A 21,857-nucleotide genomic window follows, 5' to 3' on the forward strand; every position below is an offset into this window, starting at 1 on the left:
GTTGCTTATGGTAATGAAAAAATGAAATAATATGCTTTGATCATCCATCCTTAAGTTATATAAGATTATTCTTATGTGCCCTACGTCAGGATTGGATCTGGAATACTACTTCTCTGAAATGTGTGTATGTGTGTAGGGGAGAGTGGCCTACAAAGTGCCATTAACGGATAGTTTCCTTTGTGTTTTGCTCTCTCCCATTCAGATGGCACCGAGCCCTCCCACATGCACTATGCATTAGATGAGAATTATTTCCGAGGATATGAGTGGTGGTTAATGAAGGAAGCTAAGAAGCGGAACCCTAAGATCACACTCATGGGTAAGAAGTGAAGTTTGATGTACTTTTGTAGTCTGTTTTCCTTTAATTTTTAAATTCTGAATCATGTGTGTGGAGTATCTATTAATACTGTAGTATTAATAATGTTGTTAATACTACCAGTATGCTACCAGCAGCAAAGCATGTGCCAGGCATGCTTCCTTCTTTGCTCATATATATTGTGTCTGATATTTATCATACCTCTGGAGTAAGACACTACTCTTCTCATTTTACAGAAGCAGTGGAGGCTTAGAGAGCTTATACCACTGACTTAAGGTCAGAAAATTAGTAAATGTCAAAATCAGGTTGAGAATCTTATTCTGTTGTTTTCGATTTTTTTTTCTTTTTTTTGTGGTGCTATACTAATTTCCTCAACAAAATTTCTCATCAAAATTTGTAAAAGGGCAATACTATTTATAAAATTGTATACTGTATGCAGCAGTATATCCCAACTATTTGCAAAAATTGTGTGCTACATGCAGTAGTAGACCCCATTTCTAGATGAGGTACATACAAAAGTTTTTTTTGGTTTGTATGTGTGTTTGTTTTGAACCTCGAGGATGTGGTGGTCACTGTTCTAGGCACTGGGGATGCCTAGAACAATCCAGGCCCCAGTTCCTGTCCTCGTGGAGCTTAGATTCTAGCGGCAGGATGGCTTCTTAAATGGGACTGTACTCCTCGCACTGTTCTCCTGTAGCAGTGCACAGACCTATAAAAGATTTCAAACATACACAGTGGTGACATACTTTTATCATTTGAAATGAATTTGATTTTTTTAAACAGGCTTATACATTCAGGCTAAATTACATGAGTTGAGATCCATTTTATAGGACTTAATTTCAAGTTATTTTAAAAGTCATTTTCAACCATCTAATTAAAGGACAAGCCTAAGTTTTTCTAAATTAAAAAAAAAAATGTGGAGGTCAGTGTGTTCTTTCTAAATGGACTTTTGTAAGAGATTCCAGAAATGTTTTGAGCAGTAAAAAGCATCATTGACTTCAGCACATACTTGCCCATTGTGCTGTTTTCAAGGTCAGTTCTAATTTAAATGCAGAAAATCTGGCATGCTGAACCATGTCCTAACAAAGACTTCACATGGTGGGCCTTCAGAATGTATTTGGCATTTCATTGTTTTAAAACATTCCATTATTTTAATGTCACATTTATTATTTGGATACACTTAGGCATTCTTCTAGAGTTTAGAAAAATAAGCATTTTGTCACTTTGATTTTAATTTTTTTCAGTGGTGAACTAGATTGGTAATATATATTAACAGTTAAGGAACTTAATGTTGACCTTATTTTAATATTAATATATTAGTAAGAGAATTAGGATTTAGAATCTTAATTAGTGCTTCTCTACTCTTCTCATTTTTTTTTTTTTGATTAATAATAACTGGGGTATTGGAAGAATGTGGATTATTTGTTCTATATCGTGTAACAAAGGTATATTTCCCTATTGAGTCAATGGCATTTGTATTGACATAGGACAAACTAGTTTTGTTAAATTTGATTACCTGACTAATTAGTCTTTAAATAGCTTCAGGTTGTAAGAAGATGTACTAGTGAATAAGGAATTTGTATTGTACTTACCTCATAGAAATAGTTAAGCATAAGCCTTTCAAAACTCTTTGATTTGACCTTAGAGAACAAAAATTGAACATTGTATATCTTTTTAGCAGGAGGTGTGGAAGTTAAATTAAATTGTAGGTTACATTTCTTTATATTGGTAAGTATCATTGAGAGAGGTGTTTGTTTTTGTTTGTTTTTATTTGTTTTTCTTGAAAGAGCATTTGGAATTATGGAACCTGACTCTCGGGGTCAATAAGGAATTACTGTGTTCATAAACTGGAAGGGATTTTGAGAATTTGTGCATGATGTGTAATCTTTCCTTTAGTCAGATCTTTATTGGCTCTTTGCTTAGCCTGTGTTTGTTCTTTTTGATTTATTTTGCTTTGTTTTTAATAGTGCCAGCACTCTTATACCTACTCCAACTTTGCCTCTTCCTCTCTGCAGGGCTGCCATGGTCGTTCCCTGGATGGCTGGGGAAAGGTTTCAACTGGCCTTATGTAAATCTTCAGCTGACTGCCTACTATGTCGTGAGTTGGATTGTGGGCGCCAAGCATTATCATGATCTGGACATTGATTATATCGGAGTTAGTAATATATTTTTTAGAACATGATTAACCTTTGGACATTTATTTATAATTTTTAAAGTAATTTGTGGCACTTTGTTGACTACTTTGTGTCATGAGACTAATTTGTTCTATTGGTGTCTATTAACAAATTAACTACATGTCACCATTTATTCTTTCTCTCTGCCCATCCAAATTCTTCCCACTTTAGAAAACTGTACTTAGTATATGCCTCCCGGAACTATTTCTTTGTTTTCGTTATTGGTGCTACCCCAGGTCAAATTCTCCTTCTTCCAAGCTTTCCCTAGTTTCTCTAGTTCTTACAACAATATTGTGTTTACTATATAGTTTAATGAATGATTAATCTCATTTTGCTCCATGAGTCTTCCGTGGTCCTAAACCAGAGGGTGGCCGACTTCTTCTTAAAGGGCCAGAGGGTAAATATTTTAGGCTTTGTGGATCAAAAGGCAATATTAAGGATATTATGTAGGTAATTATATAATCATTTAAAATGTAACCACTTAAAACTGTTAAAATCCATTTTTAGCTTTCAGGCTGTAAAAAGTACAAATGGTGGGCCAGATTTGGCAAGCTGGCAGAAATCTGCCTACCCTTTTCCTAAACCGTTATTTAACACCTTTTAATGATTTAAAAATGTAAAACATGTTACCTTGTGTTTCTAGCCGGTCTGTTGGCAGGCTGGAGGGATACGTCACCCTGCACTGTACCCCATAGAGCCTCACACACACTCATAGTGGGTCTCTATACACTTTTGCTTGTTAATATGCTGTCTGTCAAAACTGATTTTAAAAGTTTTCATGCAATTAGCAAGCAGTTATTGAGCTTCTACTGTGTTGAGGCATTGTGACTATTATGTTTTAGGGATACCAAGATTAATAAGCTCTTGAGGAGTTCAGTGAGAGAGGCAGACACTGGAACAGATAAACTACAGTATCACAGGACATGATATAGGACATGAGGATGAGCCAAGGGCTCTAGGAAGCCAGAATCAATATACTTGTTTTTGTTATCCTTCCCCAGATTACAACAAAATTGTTTGAGAACTTTCTTAAATGTCAGGGTATGTTTAACCCATAGTGAAACTAAATGTAGGTTTGGGTCAAACAGCATTCTGTTATGGTAAAGTCACACTTAGAAAATGTTTCTGGTAAATAATGGGTTATTCACATCTCTTTTAGACTCTTGATAATCACAAGCTATGGTGAGGAAGCTTCTTTGATAAGAACACTTTCCAGTATCACTGGAGGCTGAAAAGAGTACCTGGAGGCTAGGCCCATCTCTCAGCTACAAACTGAAAGTCGTGGAAGTTCTCTTTTAACTCTAAAACCTCCTGCTACATGATTCTAAGCCTGAGAGATTTGTGCATGTTCCATTTATCTGTCTTCATTAAGAGTTTGCTTTTGTTATGTAGCACATCGTTGTGATTCTCTGTGTGCACTAAAAAAATTACTCCTGTACATTGTCCTTATTAATACTTGGCTTTGGGGTGTGTGTGTAGGGATCTTATAAGAATTATTACAACAATCCTGTGTCTGTTAGGTCTCCAGTGCCTGCTATAGTCCTCGGCATACATTGCCTTGTCAATCTTTGTTGAATGATTCAATGGATATTCCATTTTTAGAAATCTCTGGAATTAGGTGACTTTTTGAAAAATACCCACCAAATATTTTAAGGTTTTTAAAAATAATATTTTAATTAAAAATTATGTTGTCTTATAAATATCTATAAATTTAATAACAGGACATTCCCTTAAGTAAGAAAAATGGATTTTCAGATGATAAGAAAGATGATGAGAGATAATATTAATGGAGAAAGGTTAATATTAATGATAAATTTGCTTTCTGACACAAAAACTTTCAATTCTGACATTTTGACTTTCTGTTTTGCAGATTTGGAATGAGAGGGCATTTGACATCAATTATATCAAGGTCTGTACAACTTTAAAGTCTTTTTATCTTTAACTTATTAGTGAAAAATTCCTTTATGGTTCCACGGAAATTAGTAGTAGGAACACCATATTTTTTATAGCACAGTTATTTATTTTGCTAGTTATAACATAAAATTCAAGCAAAATGTTAATAATATTTATATTCCTGATTAAGGCATATGTAATTCCCTCTATGCCCCAAATTGCCTTTGTCTGTAGAGTTGTGTTGAGTTTTCCTACTTAAATATTCATTATTTGTGGAATTATGATAATCGCTATAAAAACAATTGTATCATTTTAGATTTTTAGGACTTCAAGAAATGTAGATTTTTCTTTCACCGTCATATATCAAAATTTATAGTATATAATCTCATTCTTGTTTTCTTTGGAATGCCTATTATATTGGAGTGTGTTAGATAGATGTTTCTATTTGTGATTAGCAAATAGGTAGCAACTAACATTTGCAAAGTGTGTTACTTTTTGAGCCACTTTTCCTAAATATTTATCTCTATTTAATTCTTACTACCTCCTTTATGAGGTAACTCCTATTATTTCTATTTTTCAGAAAAGGAAAATCTGAGAATAATAACTCCTTCTGTCATTGGAAAACAAATGGCAGTTTAACTTTTCAGGTGGAGATATACTTTAGTTTACTTTATGGGTATATTTGTCTTGTTTTATGTGTCTTTTCTCCAAGAAATATAATTTTGTGGTTATATTTTCTTTCAGTTTAAAAATTTTTTTTCTTTAAATTGAGTGTCTTATGTTTTTAAGCAGGTAATATCCACTAAATTTCTTTCATTTATTTATTCATTCAGTCTGCCAGGAAGCATTTACTCAACACCTAGTTTGTCAGGCATTGTGTACATGCTTGGAATACAAGGATAAAAAGTACTGTTTCTTCCCCAAAAGAGTTAACATCTGGGGACTGTAGAGTCCCATATGAACAACTAAGATATCAGCTATAATTTCTTTGGCACAATAATGCACAGTGTTGTCAGAAGGTACAGAGAGGAGGTGACACCTCTGCATGAGTGGATTTGGGAAGTCTGTTGGAAGACTAGTTGGAATCTTCAAGGTGGGATAGATAGGAACTCCCCAAGTTGCTAAGGCAGGGCCATGCCTTTGAGAAGAAGTGAAGACTGGGAGGTAAAGGGATTTGGGGGAAGAGCAAGTGGAGAAAGATGGATTAGACAAGTGGGGGCACTGAGCCATCAGTAGGCCATTATGTTCACTGCAGTAACGGCACAATTTAATCACTAGTTGTGGGGAGGAGAAGGTATAGATTTAGAGGACTGAATGCAGCCAGAGCCAGGTAACTCAAAGTTAACTCCATGCTGTAGGCATTACCAGTGAAATGATGAGAGTGTGGTGGTGTGGAGGTGGGACAGTGGAACTAGTGTAAGATTGAAGCACAAGAGTTGTTCATGGAAAGTTATGACTGCTGTGAGTGCAGGTAGGTCTGATGAGAGCAGCAGGGGGACAGAGCAGAAGCCAAGTTAGTGGCTGTGTCCTGTGTAACCCTATAGTCAGGTGGACCATGTTGCTGCAGTCATGGACTTTCATCTTCCCAAATTTGACATTTCATAGTTTTTTTTTTCTCCTTGGGATTATACATGTCTCTTTAATTGTGTTCATTTGATGGAAGCATTAGAAGCATTAGAATTTAGTTTCCCTTTAAACTAATGGTCTGCAACTAAGGTGGTTATTTTATTTTATTTATTTATTTTTTTACTATTAAGAGTCTGTTGCTGATTCCATTGCATTCTATTTCAGCTTACCTGATTTGAAAGACTGTAATTCCTGTTCTAAGGCTCATCATCAGTGTTTCAAACAGTTCAGACTTCATTTCCTTTTCCCTGAAACTTTAGTTTACCTGCAGTAACATGTCTCAGGAAATAACTTTTAGTTTGCATTTGCCATTTTTGTAGCAAGATTTTATTGGAATCTGTGTCCTGTTTGTTAAAATGCCTATTGAAAGGGTTCAATAATGGCAGATGAATGTAGGTGTTCAGGTTCGATAAGCTTAATGAATATATATTCCATATAGTATAATAAGATGGCCCCTGGAAATAATGAGGATTTGTTTTTAAGAGTAGAAATAAATACATTACAAACAAGCAATGTATGTAAAGGTGGCAAGGCTATTATTTCTTTTATTTTTGCTATTTACATTGTATTTATGATTTACTCCGGTTTTCAGTGATGTTTTAAAATTGTGTCTGGAAAATCCCATCTAGAATCTGAGGGTGGTGGATGGAAATGGGTGTGTGAGTCTCTGGACTCTCATTCAGTCCAATCAGAACAGCTTCCTTTTCATTTCTCTTATAGGTAGGGTTTCTATCTAGGCTTTTTAGGGCAGAAAGGGATGGGTTCCACAGCAAAAACATTTGGAATACATTAGATAAAACTTTGCTCAAAGAATGCTGCTATTCATACTGATTTTGGCAATCTATTATAAAACATAGCTTATAGGCTTGTATAGTTTGGAGTATTATTTGAATATATACTTACTTAAAAGTAAGCAATCTTATAGGTGATGGTCTAGGAATAGCACTAGAAAAACTAGATATAATATTGCGATAAATGCAAATGTGACTAACTAAGTTGTTCTCCTTCCTCTCTGTAAGAATAAGAAAGAATTTCAGGGCTTCCCTGGTGGCACAGTGGTTGAGAGTCCGCCTGCCGATGCAGGGGACGCGGGTTCATGCCCCGGTCCGGGAAGATCCCACGTGCCGCGGAGCGGCTGGGCCCGTGAGCCATGGCCGCTGAGCCTGTGCGTCCGGAGCCTGTACTCCGCAACGGGAGAGGCCACAACAGTGAGAGGTCCACGTACCGCAAAAAAAAAAAAAAAAGAAAGAATTTCAGGGTGATGAAACTCAAGATTGGTCTCCTAATAGAGAGCTTGGGAGTCTCAATCCTACTGAATCTTGAAAGTTGGTCTTTATTTACTATTAAGGATCTGTTCAGATTTCTTCGAGAGTGGAATTGATTCATTATTTGCCTCCTAAAAGAGCACATTAATTGGAAATTTCTTTAGTTCAGAAAAGCTAGAAAGTGAAAAGAGAACTTGTGAAAATCTTTGTTCTTTCTTATCTTAATTAATTCAACCAATGTTTATTGAGCACCTGCTACTATGAACCTGACAGTTCAGAGTGCTTGGGGGTATAGCAGTGGGTTTATGCATCCCCATTCATCAAGAACTACTTCTGTTTTGAAACTAACACGGTATTGTGAAGCAATTATACTCCAATAAAGATCTATTTAAAAACAAAACAAAACTATTTCTGTTTTGAAATCTGAACCTCCTTCTCCTAGGTGAAATAATGTCTTTTCTCTTGTCTTGTTTTATATTTTGGCAATCTATACATTTCAGTATACGCTACTCTCTGATTTTCTAGGACATTCTGTTAGTTTTAGTGTCCTGGTGAGTGTGTTTGCCACCTAATGGTGAGGACCCCATCTTGTGCTTTTTTTAGAGTCCTCATGGGGCCCAGATACAGAACTAAATACCAGAGTAGGCACTCTGTGCTTTGTTCATTTATTTCCTGTTACAGTTAGCTTGTTACTTTTAATCTGGTGGGTAGATAGTCCTACAGGCAGATTTTATTGCCTGTCCTGTGTATACCTATTAAAGACTTGAGGGTAACAGCAGAATATTTCTTATTTCTACTTCTAGTATGGTACAAAATACTAAGAACTGTAATCTTTTCAGTAATGGCAGAATATTTAAAGACATTGGAAAATACTCAAAATAAACTAAGTTAAAGCATTTTATTTACCAAATGGTGTATTTAATTTGATCCTAATTTATTGTGTCTGCGTAAGAGAATTCATGAAAGAATGCATACCAGGGTAATAGTGGTTTTTTTGTGGGTAGTACTGCTCTGATTTTTTAAAAAATATTTCCACCCTTGCACCCAAATTTTCTATGGCTAAACATAATTTTAAATTCAGAGGGAAAATCCCTCTAAAACATTTTTACCTCTTCGTTTTTTTTTTTTTCTCCTTACATTCCCATGAAGTGGATTATCTTAGTGATAATGCTTTTTTCCCCCCACACGGGGCACATTTCTATTGAGAAATAATATTGACACTATCATCCAGGATGCTGAGTTTGAAGACATTTTAGCTTTCTTCATTGTAATTCAGCCGCTGAAAACTCATTTTTAACCTTTCCTATGTTCTGCTTCTCTCTCTGAAAGGTGTTAAGAAGAATGCTGAACTATCAAGGTCTCCAGCAAGTGAAAATCATAGCGAGTGATAATCTCTGGGAGCCCATTTCTGCTTCTATGCTGGTTGACTCTGAGCTCTTGAGGGTGATTGATGTCATAGGGTAAGGAATGTTTTACTTTGAAAACTAAGTTTCTGACTGCTTGCTGTGGATATTGACTGTGCCTTTGTTTTTGCCTGCTTCTCCCCATTTGATTATATTTTCAGAAGGTAGCTTTCTTGTATTTATTTAACCAAAGCATGTATAAATGATATTTCATTCCTTTTTTCTTTGAAATGTATATACTTTGGGAATCTTTCTATGACAATGGAATAATGTACTGGTAACTTAAAATATTGTTTTAATGTTTGGAGTAATAAAACATGGCTTTGTTTAGATTAAGGGGCAGAGTAGTGTTTACATTTTAGACATTATAAAGGCAGTGCTGTGAAATTAGTTCCTAACCCTCAGACTTCCTGTGCTTGGGCGTTCATGAACACTTAGGTAAATGGTATGATATGATCACTGACCGTGACTTTTGTCACATATCCTTATCAGTATGGCTTTGACCCTGCTCCTTAGTCCAGTTCTGCCTTTCAGCCTTTGGGGCCTTGACCTCACTGGGTTCCAGCAGTATTTTTTTTTTTTTAAGTGTATTTGAATTTTGTCTATCATGATAATGTATATAAACATTTGAAAAATAGAATACATATATATGTGGAGTTTGTTCTTTATTCAGTGTGAAGGCTCTGCTTGAACTACGTGTGCTTTTTTTTTTAACGAAGAATTTTCAATGTGCACAAAAGTAGTCAGAATAATATGGTGGATATTCATGTTCCCAACATTCAGCCTACATAACTATGAACCCATGAACAATTCTCCATTCACATGCCTATCCATTCCTCTTTTCTTCCTCCTCACATTATTTTGAAGCAAATCCCAGACATTATATTATTTCTTCCATAAAAACTTTACCATTTATCTCTCAAGATAAAAACTCTTTCATTTCACCATAAATAATACCATTATCACAAGAAACTATGTGATGGTTTCTTGATATTATCAAATACCTGTTATTGTTATTTTATAGTTTTATTTGATTGAATCTGGATCCAATTTAGATTCATACATTATGATTAGTTGATATCTAAGTCTCTTCTAATTTTTTGGTTCTTTCTCCATCTCTTTTTTTTCCTTTCATTTGTTGAAGAAACTGGATTGTTTGTCCTGTAAAGCTTCTCACAGTGTGGATTTTACTGATTTCATCTTTGTAGTTAAGTTTAAAATGCTCATCTATCCTGTTTCTTGTTAGAAATTTATAGAGGCGTGATTAGATTAGATTTAGGCTTATTTATTTATTTATTTTTGGCAAGAAAAGTAAAATGTATTTTAATATTTTATACATTGAAATTAGAATGTAATTTTTGCCTTTATCATTAAAACTTGCATAAATAGGTCAAATCTTGAGGGAAAAAAGTTGTGTTGATCTTGAATATATTTGGCTAGGAAAAAATAAATGAAAGTGTGGGTTTCACTTTATTGATGTTGGTATCTTATGCAATGAATTCTCCTTTGAGTGCTGCTTTAGATCTATCTCATAGAGTCTGTTTTTTTTATCATTATTTTCTAATTTACTGCATTATGGTCATTTAATGCTGAATGTATTATTTAATTTTTTTCATAAACTTTCCCAAGGTCTTCTTTTTATCTTATTAGGGTATATTTTCTATCAGGATACGAGAACTGAGTGTATATTATCCACCTTACTGATTGCATTGTTTCACTATTCTGTATTCTAATTATTCTGTTCACTTAAACTATCCAAGGTTACTAAGAGTGTTAGTTTCCTCTTATTAGTGAGTTTCTATTTTTCCTTTCAATCTCATGAAATTTCTGCTGTTTGAAAGTTGTTGCTGTGTTATTTGGTACATAGGTATTAGTAATGTTTTATCTTTATTATGGTTTGTAAATTATTATTAGAAAAAGTCATTCTTTGTCTCATATTATGCTTCTTGGTTGAATTTCGCTTTGCATGTAACTAAGAGAGAACTCTGCCTTCTTTTTTTTCATTTGTATTTGCCTGATAGAATCTTTGCCCATACATTTATTCTTTACCTTTCAAGGTAATTTTGTTTTAGGTGTGATGCTGCATATAGCATAGGTTTAGATTTTGTTCTGAAAATCTCCATATTTTAGTGAGTTTAACTCATTTATATTTATTGATATACCTGAGGGTTTTGTTTTCTTTTCTACTGTGTTTTTCATTTAATGATTTGTACTATATATATATATAAATATATATATATATATATATTTATATTTATATATATAATACACCCCCCACACACATTCTTTTGCTATGTGATTTGTTTTCTTTGCTCTTTTAAAATGAAGTGTCTTTTTTGTTATTTAACAAGTTTTGATTCTATTGATTACATTTATGCTGATACCTTTATACCAGTAGCTCTCAACTGGGGATAATTTTGCCTCCTACAGAACATTTGTCAATAACTGAAAATATTTTTGACTGTCACTGGCGTAGGTGCTACTGGCATCTGATGGGTGGGGGGCCAGGGTTGCTTCTCAGCATCCTCCAATGCACAGGATAACTCCCCCACAACAAAGAATTATCCAGCCAAAATATCAATAGTGCTGAAGTTGAGATCTGCTCTATATTAATAATCTTGGTTCTCTCTCTATTTAGATATTGTCTAGTTGTTTACTGTAATTAATATTAAAATTATTTTATAACCACTTCTTCCTCCCCCTCTCTCCTACAATGGAATTTTAATTACCAGAGTTTCTTAATCTTTGTGCTCTTACATGAGCATAAGCTTGTATGATCTTGATTTGTCAGCTGCAAGTTGTAATCTTTTACTCCCAGCTAACTGGCAAACGTAGTTTACATTTCACTTTCTTTCCTCTTATTTTGTGTCAACTATATTAGTTATACATTATTAGAAAATGTAATGTTTATATACTATTTAATTACCCTTTCTTTTAGTCAAGCTCTACTGTTAAGCATATTCAGTGCTCACCTGTAAGTCTTTTGCTGAAGTATCTCCTTTAGTCTCTTGAGTGTCAGAAGCTTAATATCTGCTATATTTCTCAGAAAGTGCTAATGGAAACAATATTTCTTGAACTTTTACATGTTTATTACTATATATCTGTGGCCTTTAGACTCAAAGGACAGTTTGGCTGGGTATAAAATCCTTGACTCATATTTTCTTAATTCTTGAGTATCATAAAATTTGCTCCGTTGGTTACTTACATAAAATGTTGCTGTTGAGAATTCTGATGCCAGACTTATTTTTTCTTATAAATGACTTGGCATAATTCTGGTATGTCCAAAGTATATTTCTCCTTAACTTTAGAGTCTAGTACTTTTATACTGTTTACCATTTCCCAGTAAGTATTGTACACCCTTTGAATATCTATATTTCAGTATTTTCTTTTTTCAGTAAGTTTTACTTAAATCTTAATTTAAATAATCATCCTGCTCCATTACTTTGGTTTTCTTTGTAGAAAGCCCAGTTACACATATTGGATCTCCTTTGCATATTGTCTTTATTCTATATTTCTCTCAATTTTTTTATCTCTTTATTTATTAGACAGTGTCTAATCTGTGTTCCTTCTACTTTAGTCTTCATTTCTAAAATGCTTTTTCTTTTTAAAATAATTATTCTGTAATTCTCTCACTTTAGTTTTACATACCTCTGTTGTCTAATAATTTCATTTCCTTACAAATTATTAAGTATAACATACAAACACACATACATACATACATATAGAAGATCATAAGAGTATATCTTAATGAATTATCGTAAAGTGAACATACCTATACAAGTACCACCTAGGTCAGGGAATAGAAAATTATCAGTATCTGTGAAGCTCTCCTCTTGGAAATCTTTCTAAGCAGTAGCCTCTCATTTTGCACCAAAGGCAACTACTAATCTGACCTCTATCATCATAGACTAATTTTTCCTGTTTAAAAACTATTTAAATGGCATCTTAGAGTATCTGTTATTTTGGTCAACACTATATTTATAAGATTAAGTCATGTTGATTTTAATTACTGTTTCGAATTCAATTGTAGGAATATAACACAATTTATCCATCTAGTCTTTGTTAAAGGTCATTTGGATTGTTTCCAATTTTTGACTCTTGCGGTACAATGGAATTTTGTTCAGGAGATGTTTATTCTGTGGCTCCCATCTCCATAGAAAGAGTATGCCTCCCTGCCCCATTCATGTTGTGCTTGACCTGCTCTATGTTTGCAGATTTTTGTTTTGCAGTTACAGTACTTTCTGGGGTCTGCTTCCTCTGGGCCCCATTCTCCCTACTGTGTAAATGTTGTCTCTCCCTCATCCTAAGTGTTCCTGTCTTATTCAATTTGGATTCTAATTTAAGCAGCTTCTTCTTATGTTGAGACTCTACCGTTGCAGAAAGGATTGTTTGCTATCTATTTCTGAAATAGTTAAGGGTTTAAGCTTGTATTGCCCAATATGGTAACCACTAGCCACTTGTGTTTATGGAGCACTTGAAATATGGCTAGTCTGAATTTAGGTATGTTATAAGTGTAAAGTATGCACTGGATTTTAGAGATGTAATATAAAAAAGTAAGTTATTAATAATTTTTATATTGATTTTATGTTGAGTGACAATATTTTGGATATATTGGGTTAAACAGTATATAATTAAAATTTCTCTTCTGCTTTTTAAAAAGTGTAGCTACTGGAAGATGTAAAGTTATCTGTACACTTCACATTGTATTTCTATTGGACAAATCTGGTTTAAACTGTCACAGTATTGTGTTTGATCTCTTAGTGAATTTACCGTTTTTGGCACTTGGCCCCAATTTCAAGCCTGTAAAGACATTTTCACTTTAGCCAGTTGTTCTCAATTCTTCCATTCAGGATAGAGTCTGCTGCTGGGGGGCAGTGAGTACCTGTTAGTCCCCTTTCACTTCCACTGTTTCCATATTCTGTCTGTTGATCCTGGCCAGTCCTGATGCTGCAAGGCTCCTGGGGATTCCCTGTCACCTAGATTTGATGCGGATATTGTCTGTGGGTTTTTACTTTCTGTCATCAGGTTGGTCTGTTTGGTTTCAGGAGGAGTACTGGGGGAGTTTCAGAAAGTGGGCTACCATGGTCCACCTCATTCATAAGTTCTATTTTTCTTTTAATACACATATATTTTTCTGTTAGGATAAACCTTGGTTTACTTTCATTGATCTTAATCTTGTCATTTAAAGTTTGAAAAATCATGCCATGAAATGATAGAGATGTTTTTGCCTAATTATATGCATTTAAAAAATTATATTCTTAAAGAACTTATACATTTTGTTGAACTATGGATCTGGACATTGGGAGAGACCTGGATTTTAGTATCAGTTCTGCCCCTCTTTTCTCAGATCATTTGATAAATCAATCAGGTTTAAAATGTAACAGTTTCATTGTTTTTTGAATGAGGGATATGATACCTATTTCTGTAACTTTAAAAGAGATACTTTTTTATTTAAAAATAGTGCATGCTCATTATAGAAAATTTGGAAAATGTAGAAAGCCATAGAGTTAGAACTCAAAATCTTACTCAAAATCTTAATATCTCGAGATCATTAATAACATGATAGCATATTATTTTCCAGGCTATTTTTTTTATATAAGCACTTTTTACCAGAGACACACCAAATGTACATTTGGCTGAGTGATAACTAGATGAGTCTTAAAAATAGTATTTGGTTGAGGTGTCAAAATCAAATATCATGACCATAGAATGAAGTTCTGGGATATAGAATAAATCTAAAATGTAAAAGTTTATTAAAATTATATAATTTCAAAGAACAATAGTCAGATTATCCAAGTTGGGAATTGTAGTACCAGAACAATAATTTCTTAACCCTGTTAGGTGCTGGCTTGCTCTTGGGGTCTCTGTTGTATATGTTTACAATACTGAATAGATGCCTGTTTTCAACTGAGTTCAGTGACTCAACAAAACCTTGGTGGAATCTCATTTTTTCCCTAATTCTTTATATTCTTTATTATTTATCCATTTCTTCCTTATAAAATCCTGGAATGCCAAATTAATGTTGTGCCTTAATTCGTCTTTACTAGTATAATTAATTCCCAAGTAGGATATTTTTTTCTTAAAAGATTCATGATCTAAATGGAATTAAATAAGTAAAAACTAAAGGTTTTCACAATCATTCTTTTCATGTTATGAATACTACTACACCAAACCACAAAGATTAGAATTATGATATAATCCAATCTCTGTTATTCTGCTTGTATTATTGTTAATTTATTTGTAAATAGTTGTTGGCCTAGAAAGTATACATTCTTGTCCCTAAAGTTATTTGGTTCATGTGCTCTCTAATTCTTATACTAACTGGTGGTCTGTTTTCTATTTTCCATTTGAAATTTCTTAATTGTTTTTATATTCAATAATCAGTCACTTCCACAATCATCATTATGGCAGTATTTTACTCTTAGAACAATAAATATACATTTATATTTAGGCTGACTCCTCTCAAATGCTAGAACAAGAGAGGGGTTCATTAGTCTGGGGCAGGGTTTCTCAACCTCTGCACTACTGATACTTTTCACCGGACAATCCTTTGTTGTTGGGACCTGTCACGGTGTTACAGGATGTTTAGCAGTATCTCTGGCCTCTACTCAGTAGATGCCAGTAGCAAATCCTGCCCTGCCCTGCCTTCTCCACCAGGCAAAAAGCATTCAAGTTGAGAACCACACTGCTCTGGGATAATAACTTCTAGTTTTCCCAAGATTTATTCTTGTTATTCAAAGAAGAATTCTCTGTGCATTTTTGTTTTAGTGTTTTTGTTTTTGCCTGGGAATAAACAATAAATGCCTCTCTGTCTACGAGGAGTGGGAGCAGGGGAGGATATACTACATTACATAATAGACCCATTAGTCTTATTTTTCGTTTCTTTCTTACTCCTTCCTTCCTACTGTCCAAGCTCTCTGTTTCCCCTGGGAAGTCTGAATCCTGTCTCCACCTCATTCATCTTTGGAGTGTTCTAGGTCTCTTCTGCTGCCTCTACCTGTCAACATCCTTCCCTCCATGTTATGGTTTCCAGAAAGAAATTTCTCATCCATTGCTATCTTCCTTCCCATTCTGTGTGTTATAGGTTTATCTCATTCTAAGGGTGTTCTGAGACACAGGGTGGGAAGAGGATGCTTACAGTCTGACAGCAACCTGGAAGCTGCCCATTATTTTAAAATAGAAATCTTGGAGAAGATGTGTATTTTTATTCACTCAATAAATAGATATAAGTGCCATGTTCTGGCCTTTTTACATTTTCTCCCACCCTTTCTTTTCTAGAGCTCATTACCCTGGGACCCGTACAGTAAAGGATGCTAGGTTGACTGAGAAGAAACTTTGGTCTTCTGAAGATTTTAGCACTTTAAATAGTGATGTGGGTGCAGGCTGCTGGGGTCGCATATTGAATCAGAATTATATCAATGGCTACATGACTGCGTAAGTTATTAGAAACTTTTAAAGGTTTTTATTTTGAAAAATTTCAAAACACGATAAGTAGAAAAAAGTACAATGGACTTCCGTAGTCTCACAACCTAAATGCAATGATTTTAAACATTTGCCTTATTTCCTTCATCTATACCTAAGCTGTGTCAACTCAAAAAAAAAAAAAAAAAAAGCAAGAAGCTGCAAGTAATAGAGCTTATTTGGGGTCTGATATATTGTCTCAGATATGGTTAAGTTATCTCCCTGGCCTGATAATAGCTGTTTGTTCTTATGTTCTTTTATTCCCTTAAAATCACTTACTACTGAGACTGTTCTGTAAGGGCAAGCATTGTGGTCAGGCTTAGATCACAAAATGGCTTAGGCCTAAAATGGCTTCTCTTATGTCAAGAAAGTTATGTCTGGTTCTCTTCCTCTGGGGAACCCTTACCCTATTTGCCTACACCATCATTTGAACCCTGGCAGTCTGACTCTAAAAGTTCTCATTTGTAAAACTTTGCAACAGCTCAGAGTGAAGTTCATAAAATTATGTCTTGAAACTGGGGCATTTAGAATGCTGACCGTCAAAAGGAAAGCAAGTATGGATAAAGCCTTTATTTGTATTTGACTCACATTTGTGACATGTCTGGTACTGGTAGGTCATGATTCATCTTCTGGTTACACCATTCGTCAGTAAAACTGTACACCTCATATACATTTGTATTTTTTATTATATGATTCACCATTAAAAATATTTAGATGCATCCAATACTTGATTTTTCAAAGTGTGGGTGAACTTTAGGCAACTTATGTTTTCTTGTTTTGGGTGGTAATTTTTTGTCATTTACATATGTTTGTGTAAACTCTGATAAGGTCTTTTTTACTATAGGCTTGTAGATATTTACATTTTTATTACAAGCTGCTTTGGTGTTTCATTTTTATCAAACAAATCTTTTAGCACAATTGCTTGGAATTTGGTGGCTAGTTACTATGAACAGTTGCCATATGGGCGTTGTGGACTGATGACTGCTCAGGAGCCATGGAGTGGGCACTATGTAGTAGAAGCTCCTATCTGGATATCAGGTATGGTTCAGATTCCATCTCTCAATCCCTATCTTACTCTCTAAGAGACAAAGCAGAAAACACTTAGAGGGGATTATATGAACACTGTGTATGTGTGTGTGTGTGTTAGTTTTAAGTGTGTCTCTGTTTCAAGCAAGATTTGTCATAGTGTTTTGTAAGAACCTTTTGGGTAACTGTATTCCATTCTCAATTATTCTATAACTAGACTACTTTCTGTATTCCATTCTCAATTATTCTAAGACCAGGCTTTTTTTTTAGTTGATGTATTTTTCTCAGAGTTTTGTAGTCATGACATTATGTAACCATGACATTATACTAAACTCAGGTTGTTATTTCAAAAATATGGAAATATTAAGTTGGATTTGTATATCCTGGTTGGTTAACCCCTTAAATGTTGAAATAGTTGGTCCCACATTATCTATGTGAACTAATGTACTTTTCTAATTTTGTCACTGGTTAATTGTGTCAATTAACACAATTAACCTCCCAAAATGGACAAGGAATATTGCTCAGTACATTTTCAGGACCAACTTTGGAGGTGCCCAATAAATACATATTGTGGAAATAAACTTGTTTTAAACCATAAAGCTTAGTTTTTGGAATATTTTGTTAACTTTTTAAAAACCATATTCTTTGTAGTTATATTAGGATGGGTTAAATAGAGATCATCAAAAGTTGGGAGGGGATAACTTTATTTTTTACTCTTGGTTAAAAAAGATCTACTCAGTAGTCTTGAACTGACAGAGTGTGGTTCATTTATTTTCACCAGTCATTCTAAGAATATTCCCATAATTGTACCATTTAACTAGAAGTTGAAACATGAGACTGGTGAATATTCTTCTCCAAAATGGAAAATGGCTGTTAGACTCAATCAGACTTGGGGTGGAGAAGTTTTCCTTCTACCCTCCTAGGTTCTTTGGCTAATCTAATAATTAAATGGATATAAGACAGATCACCAGGAAAAAAAACACATTTAATTTTGTACATAAAAATATGAGACTAGGGCTTCCCTGGTGGCACAGTGGTTGAGAGTCCGCCTGCCGATGCAGGGGACACGGGTTTGTGCCCCGGTCCGGGAAGATCCTACATGCCGCGGAGCAGCTAGGCCCGTGAGCCATGGCCACTGAGCCTGCACGTCCAGAGCCTGTGCTCTGCAACGGGAGAGATCACAACAGTGAGAGGCCTGCATACTGCAAAAAAAAAAAGAGACTCAAATTTGCAGTCAGGCAGTTGAGGTTTATAATGCCATCCTGAGCTAAGGAATGGGATAGGGACCTGGAGCTTCAGAGGGGAGGAAGACAGTTCATAGGAAGAGAAGAGCAGATGTTTGCCCTGCCATGCAGGTGAATCTTTCAGATACAAAGTTGTCTCTGGTAGTAGCTGTCTTTCTGTGCCAGGTCCCCTATCTAAATTCTTTCAGGCAGTTAAAAGAGAGAGAAAAGTTTTTCTTTTGTCTGCTAGGTCTTGATTGCCATCAGCTCAAAATAATCCACATGCTAAAGTGGCACATTTTGGGGTGGCATGTTCTGTTTTCTTTCAGACTCAAATCAGTAAACAGCTTTTTATTTTTTGATGGAATCCTATTATCACAGTTTTAATCTTATTTGGGTCTTTCTCTGCTTGTCTATAGCTCATACCACTCAGTTTACTCAACCAGGTTGGTATTACTTGAAGACAGTTGGCCATTTAGAAAAAGGAGGAAGCTATGTAGCTCTGACGGATGGCTTAGGTAACCTCACCATCATCGTTGAAACTATGGTAATTCTTTGTTGTTTTTATTGGATTAATTCACTTTGTTAGTATTGGAAAATATAGCATAAAACACAACTGAACACCTTCTTAAAAAAAAAAAAGAAAACAGGGGAGCTATTCTCCTCTGCATAGGATCCCAGGACTGGGACAGCCAGTCTGTGGCTTGACCTACTCACTCTCCAGGTTGAGAGCAAACCTTCTCTTCCTTTCAGATCCCTTCCAGGGGTGGAGGACCCAACCTTATGCCTTTTTTGCCATTCTACCCAGTTACGTGGAGATCCTTCTTGCAGCTTTGATTGTATAGAAGTTCTTCTGCCAGTTCCTAGTTAGTTTTCTTTGAGAATTGTTCCACAGGTAGATGTACTTTTGACACGTTTGTGGGGGGAGGTGAGCTCCACATCCTCCTACTCCACCATCTTGATCCAACCTCCTCTGTTTGTTTCTTTGAATCTAAGTTGTCTTTCTTTTTGACAGCATATAGTTGGATCTTGCTTTTTGAAATATTTAGTCTGACCTTTTGATTCAATTGCTTAATCTATTTACATTTAATGTTAATATTGATATAGTTGGATTTACATCTTTCAGCTTACTTTTTAGTTTCTATACATCTCATTATTTTGGTTTATCTATTCTTCTGTTACTGTTTTCTTTTGCAGTAAGTCAATATTTTGTGATGTAATATTTAAATTCTTTTAATTTTTTTTTTTACTATATTTTAGTGAGTTATTTTCTTAAGTGGTTGTTCCAGGATTTAGTGTAGAAACCTTGACTTATTCGAGTCTACTTCAGATTTCTATTAACTGCATTCCAGTGAGATATTCATTTTTCAAAAGGTAGTTTTGCTTAATATAAAATTCTAGGCTGACAGTTTTTCCTTGAATGTGCTGTCTTCCATTGTTTCTGGTGATAAACCAACTATTAATCTTATTGAGGTTCCCTTGTAAATGATCTTGTTCCTTTCAAGATTTTCTTCTTTTCTTTGACTTTCAGCATTTTTATTGGGTGTCTGTATGTGCATCTCTTTATATTTATTCCTCCTGGAGTTTGTTGAGCCTCTTGGATCTGTAGATTAATGTTTTTCATCAAATTTGTAAAGTTTTCAGATACTTTTCTTTGAATATATTTTCTGCTCCTTTCTCTCTCCACTGTTTTCTACTGTCCCATTGTATATATGTTGGTGTACTTAATGGTATCCCACATTTCTCTGAGGTTCTGTTCATTATTCTTTATCCTTTGTTTTTTTTTTCCCCTCAGTTCCTCAGGTTGCACAATTTCTATCGATTGTTTTCAAATCCTCTGATTCATCTGCTATTTCAAATCTACTGTTGACCCCTCTAGTGAATTTTTCATTTCAGTTATTATATTTTTCAATTTCAGAATTTCCATTTGGTTCTTTTAAAATTTTTTTGTCACTTAATTGATATTGTCTGCTTGATGAGACATTGTGATTATATCTTCCTTTACTTCTCTAAGCCTTGTTTCCTTTAGTTCTTTAAATGTATTTATATTGGTTACTTTGAAGTCTTCAACTGTTAAATCCAGCATCTGGTTGCTCTCACAGGTGGTTTCTGTTGCCTAGTTTTTGTGTATGGGCCACACTTTTCTGTTTCTTTGAATGTCTCCTAATTTTATGTTGAAAGCCAGACCTTTTATATAATATATTGTGGTAATGCTGGGTACTGATTCCCTCCTTTCCTGGGGTTTGTTGTTTGCTTGCTTGTTTGCTTAGTGATTGGCTGGAGAAATTTAGTGAAGTTTATTCCCTCCACCCACCCCCTCCCCCGCACTGAGAGGCCTCAGATGTTGCTTCTTAGACAGTGCAGCTTTGGGCAGGTGCACCTCTCTGTTATTGCCTCACTGATTACTGGTGGATTGCTCTATTGTTTTCAGCAATGCTCAGGGGCTTAAATTGCTCCATAAGCTGATCCAATTAAATTCCAGCTTATTTGCAGAGGTGGATTTTGAGGTTAGTGTTTTAGGTTTATTCTGACATCAGGAGGGTTCTTCTTAGCTTTCTTTTTTTGTGGTTCTCCCTGTCAAAATAGCTGGGCAGTGGTTTAGCTTATGCATCTAATGAAGCTGACAGTCTCTTTTTATTTGCTTGCCACCAAAACTTCCATTATTTTTAAGAGCACCCTTACTCTTGAACTTCCCCATGCTCTGCATTAAGTACAATCAATTTCTTTGGGGAGACTTTCTGAACTCTTTGTTTTATAACCTGTCTCTCTCCCTGGACAAAATCCCTGAGCTGAAGCTTGGAGTTGGGGATGGGGACAAGGGTGTGTTTCTCTCTTAGTGACACCTCTGATTTAGGAGTATGGTGCTGGGTGGGGGTTTGGAACCCCCATATTCTCAGTGTGCCTTGTTTAAGGTGAGTCTGTGAATGGAACCTGGACAGAGGAAGGGAACCCTCAGCCTCTTGGCCACACTCATGGCTACTTGTCCTCAGCATCAAGTAGCTGAGGGGAAGGGGGGTGAGAAATGCTGATATTCTGTTTCTCTCACGAAGATATTGTTGTCTTCATCTGGGAGCTGGGAGGGAGGGAACCCTGTGTTCTTGGCTGTACCTACTTGGCATGGAGTTTCTGTCACTCTAGGCTGAGAGGGACAGGGAGGGAGTCGATCATGGTTTAAATGCCATGAGTTTTAGTAGATTTTATTGAATAAATGTTTCTATATTTGTTGCATGGCCTTAGGACCATTTCCAGAGACTTTATTGTAATTATTATTTAAATAGTTTTCATCAGGTTCACTCGGAGTAGGTTCATGGAGCTCCTCCCATTGCCATTCTGGAAGCAGATCTCTCCTTTATTCATTATTCATTCAGTGTTTTGAACATATTTAAATACCTGATTTAATGTCTTTGTCTAGGAAGTCTAATATCTAATAAGCAATGACTAGGGTTTCTCAGACATAGTTTCTGTCAACTGCT

The 21,857-nt window shown here is 35.1% G+C and overlaps 1 protein-coding gene across 8 annotated transcripts in view; it reads left to right on the plus strand.

Annotated features, from left to right (window-relative positions):
- Positions 1–21,857, plus strand: part of GALC (galactosylceramidase) — a 62,967-nt gene that overhangs the window by 18,915 nt on the left and 22,195 nt on the right. For 6 of the 8 annotated variants that reach the window (XR_002173122.3, XM_019919715.3, XM_019919695.3 and 3 more), the window contains 7 exons: positions 203–316; positions 2,329–2,468; positions 4,358–4,396; positions 8,601–8,731; positions 15,953–16,108; positions 17,049–17,173; positions 18,804–18,931. Coding sequence is in view for 7 of the 8 variants with exons in the window: in XM_019919715.3 (XP_019775274.1) it covers positions 203–316; positions 2,329–2,468; positions 4,358–4,396; positions 8,601–8,731; positions 15,953–16,108; positions 17,049–17,173; positions 18,804–18,931 (833 nt within the window). In the remaining variant the exon portion in view is untranslated. Of the gene's footprint in view, positions 1–202; positions 317–2,328; positions 2,469–4,357; positions 4,397–5,008; positions 5,028–8,600; positions 8,732–15,952; positions 16,109–17,048; positions 17,174–18,803; positions 18,932–21,857 lie in introns of those variants that run through there. The other 2 variants (XM_019919705.3, XM_073800163.1) reach the window with 2 other exon arrangements.

This window comes from Tursiops truncatus, chromosome 2 (genome assembly GCF_011762595.2).
Source record: "Tursiops truncatus isolate mTurTru1 chromosome 2, mTurTru1.mat.Y, whole genome shotgun sequence".
Classification (NCBI taxonomy): domain Eukaryota; kingdom Metazoa; phylum Chordata; class Mammalia; order Artiodactyla; family Delphinidae; genus Tursiops; species Tursiops truncatus.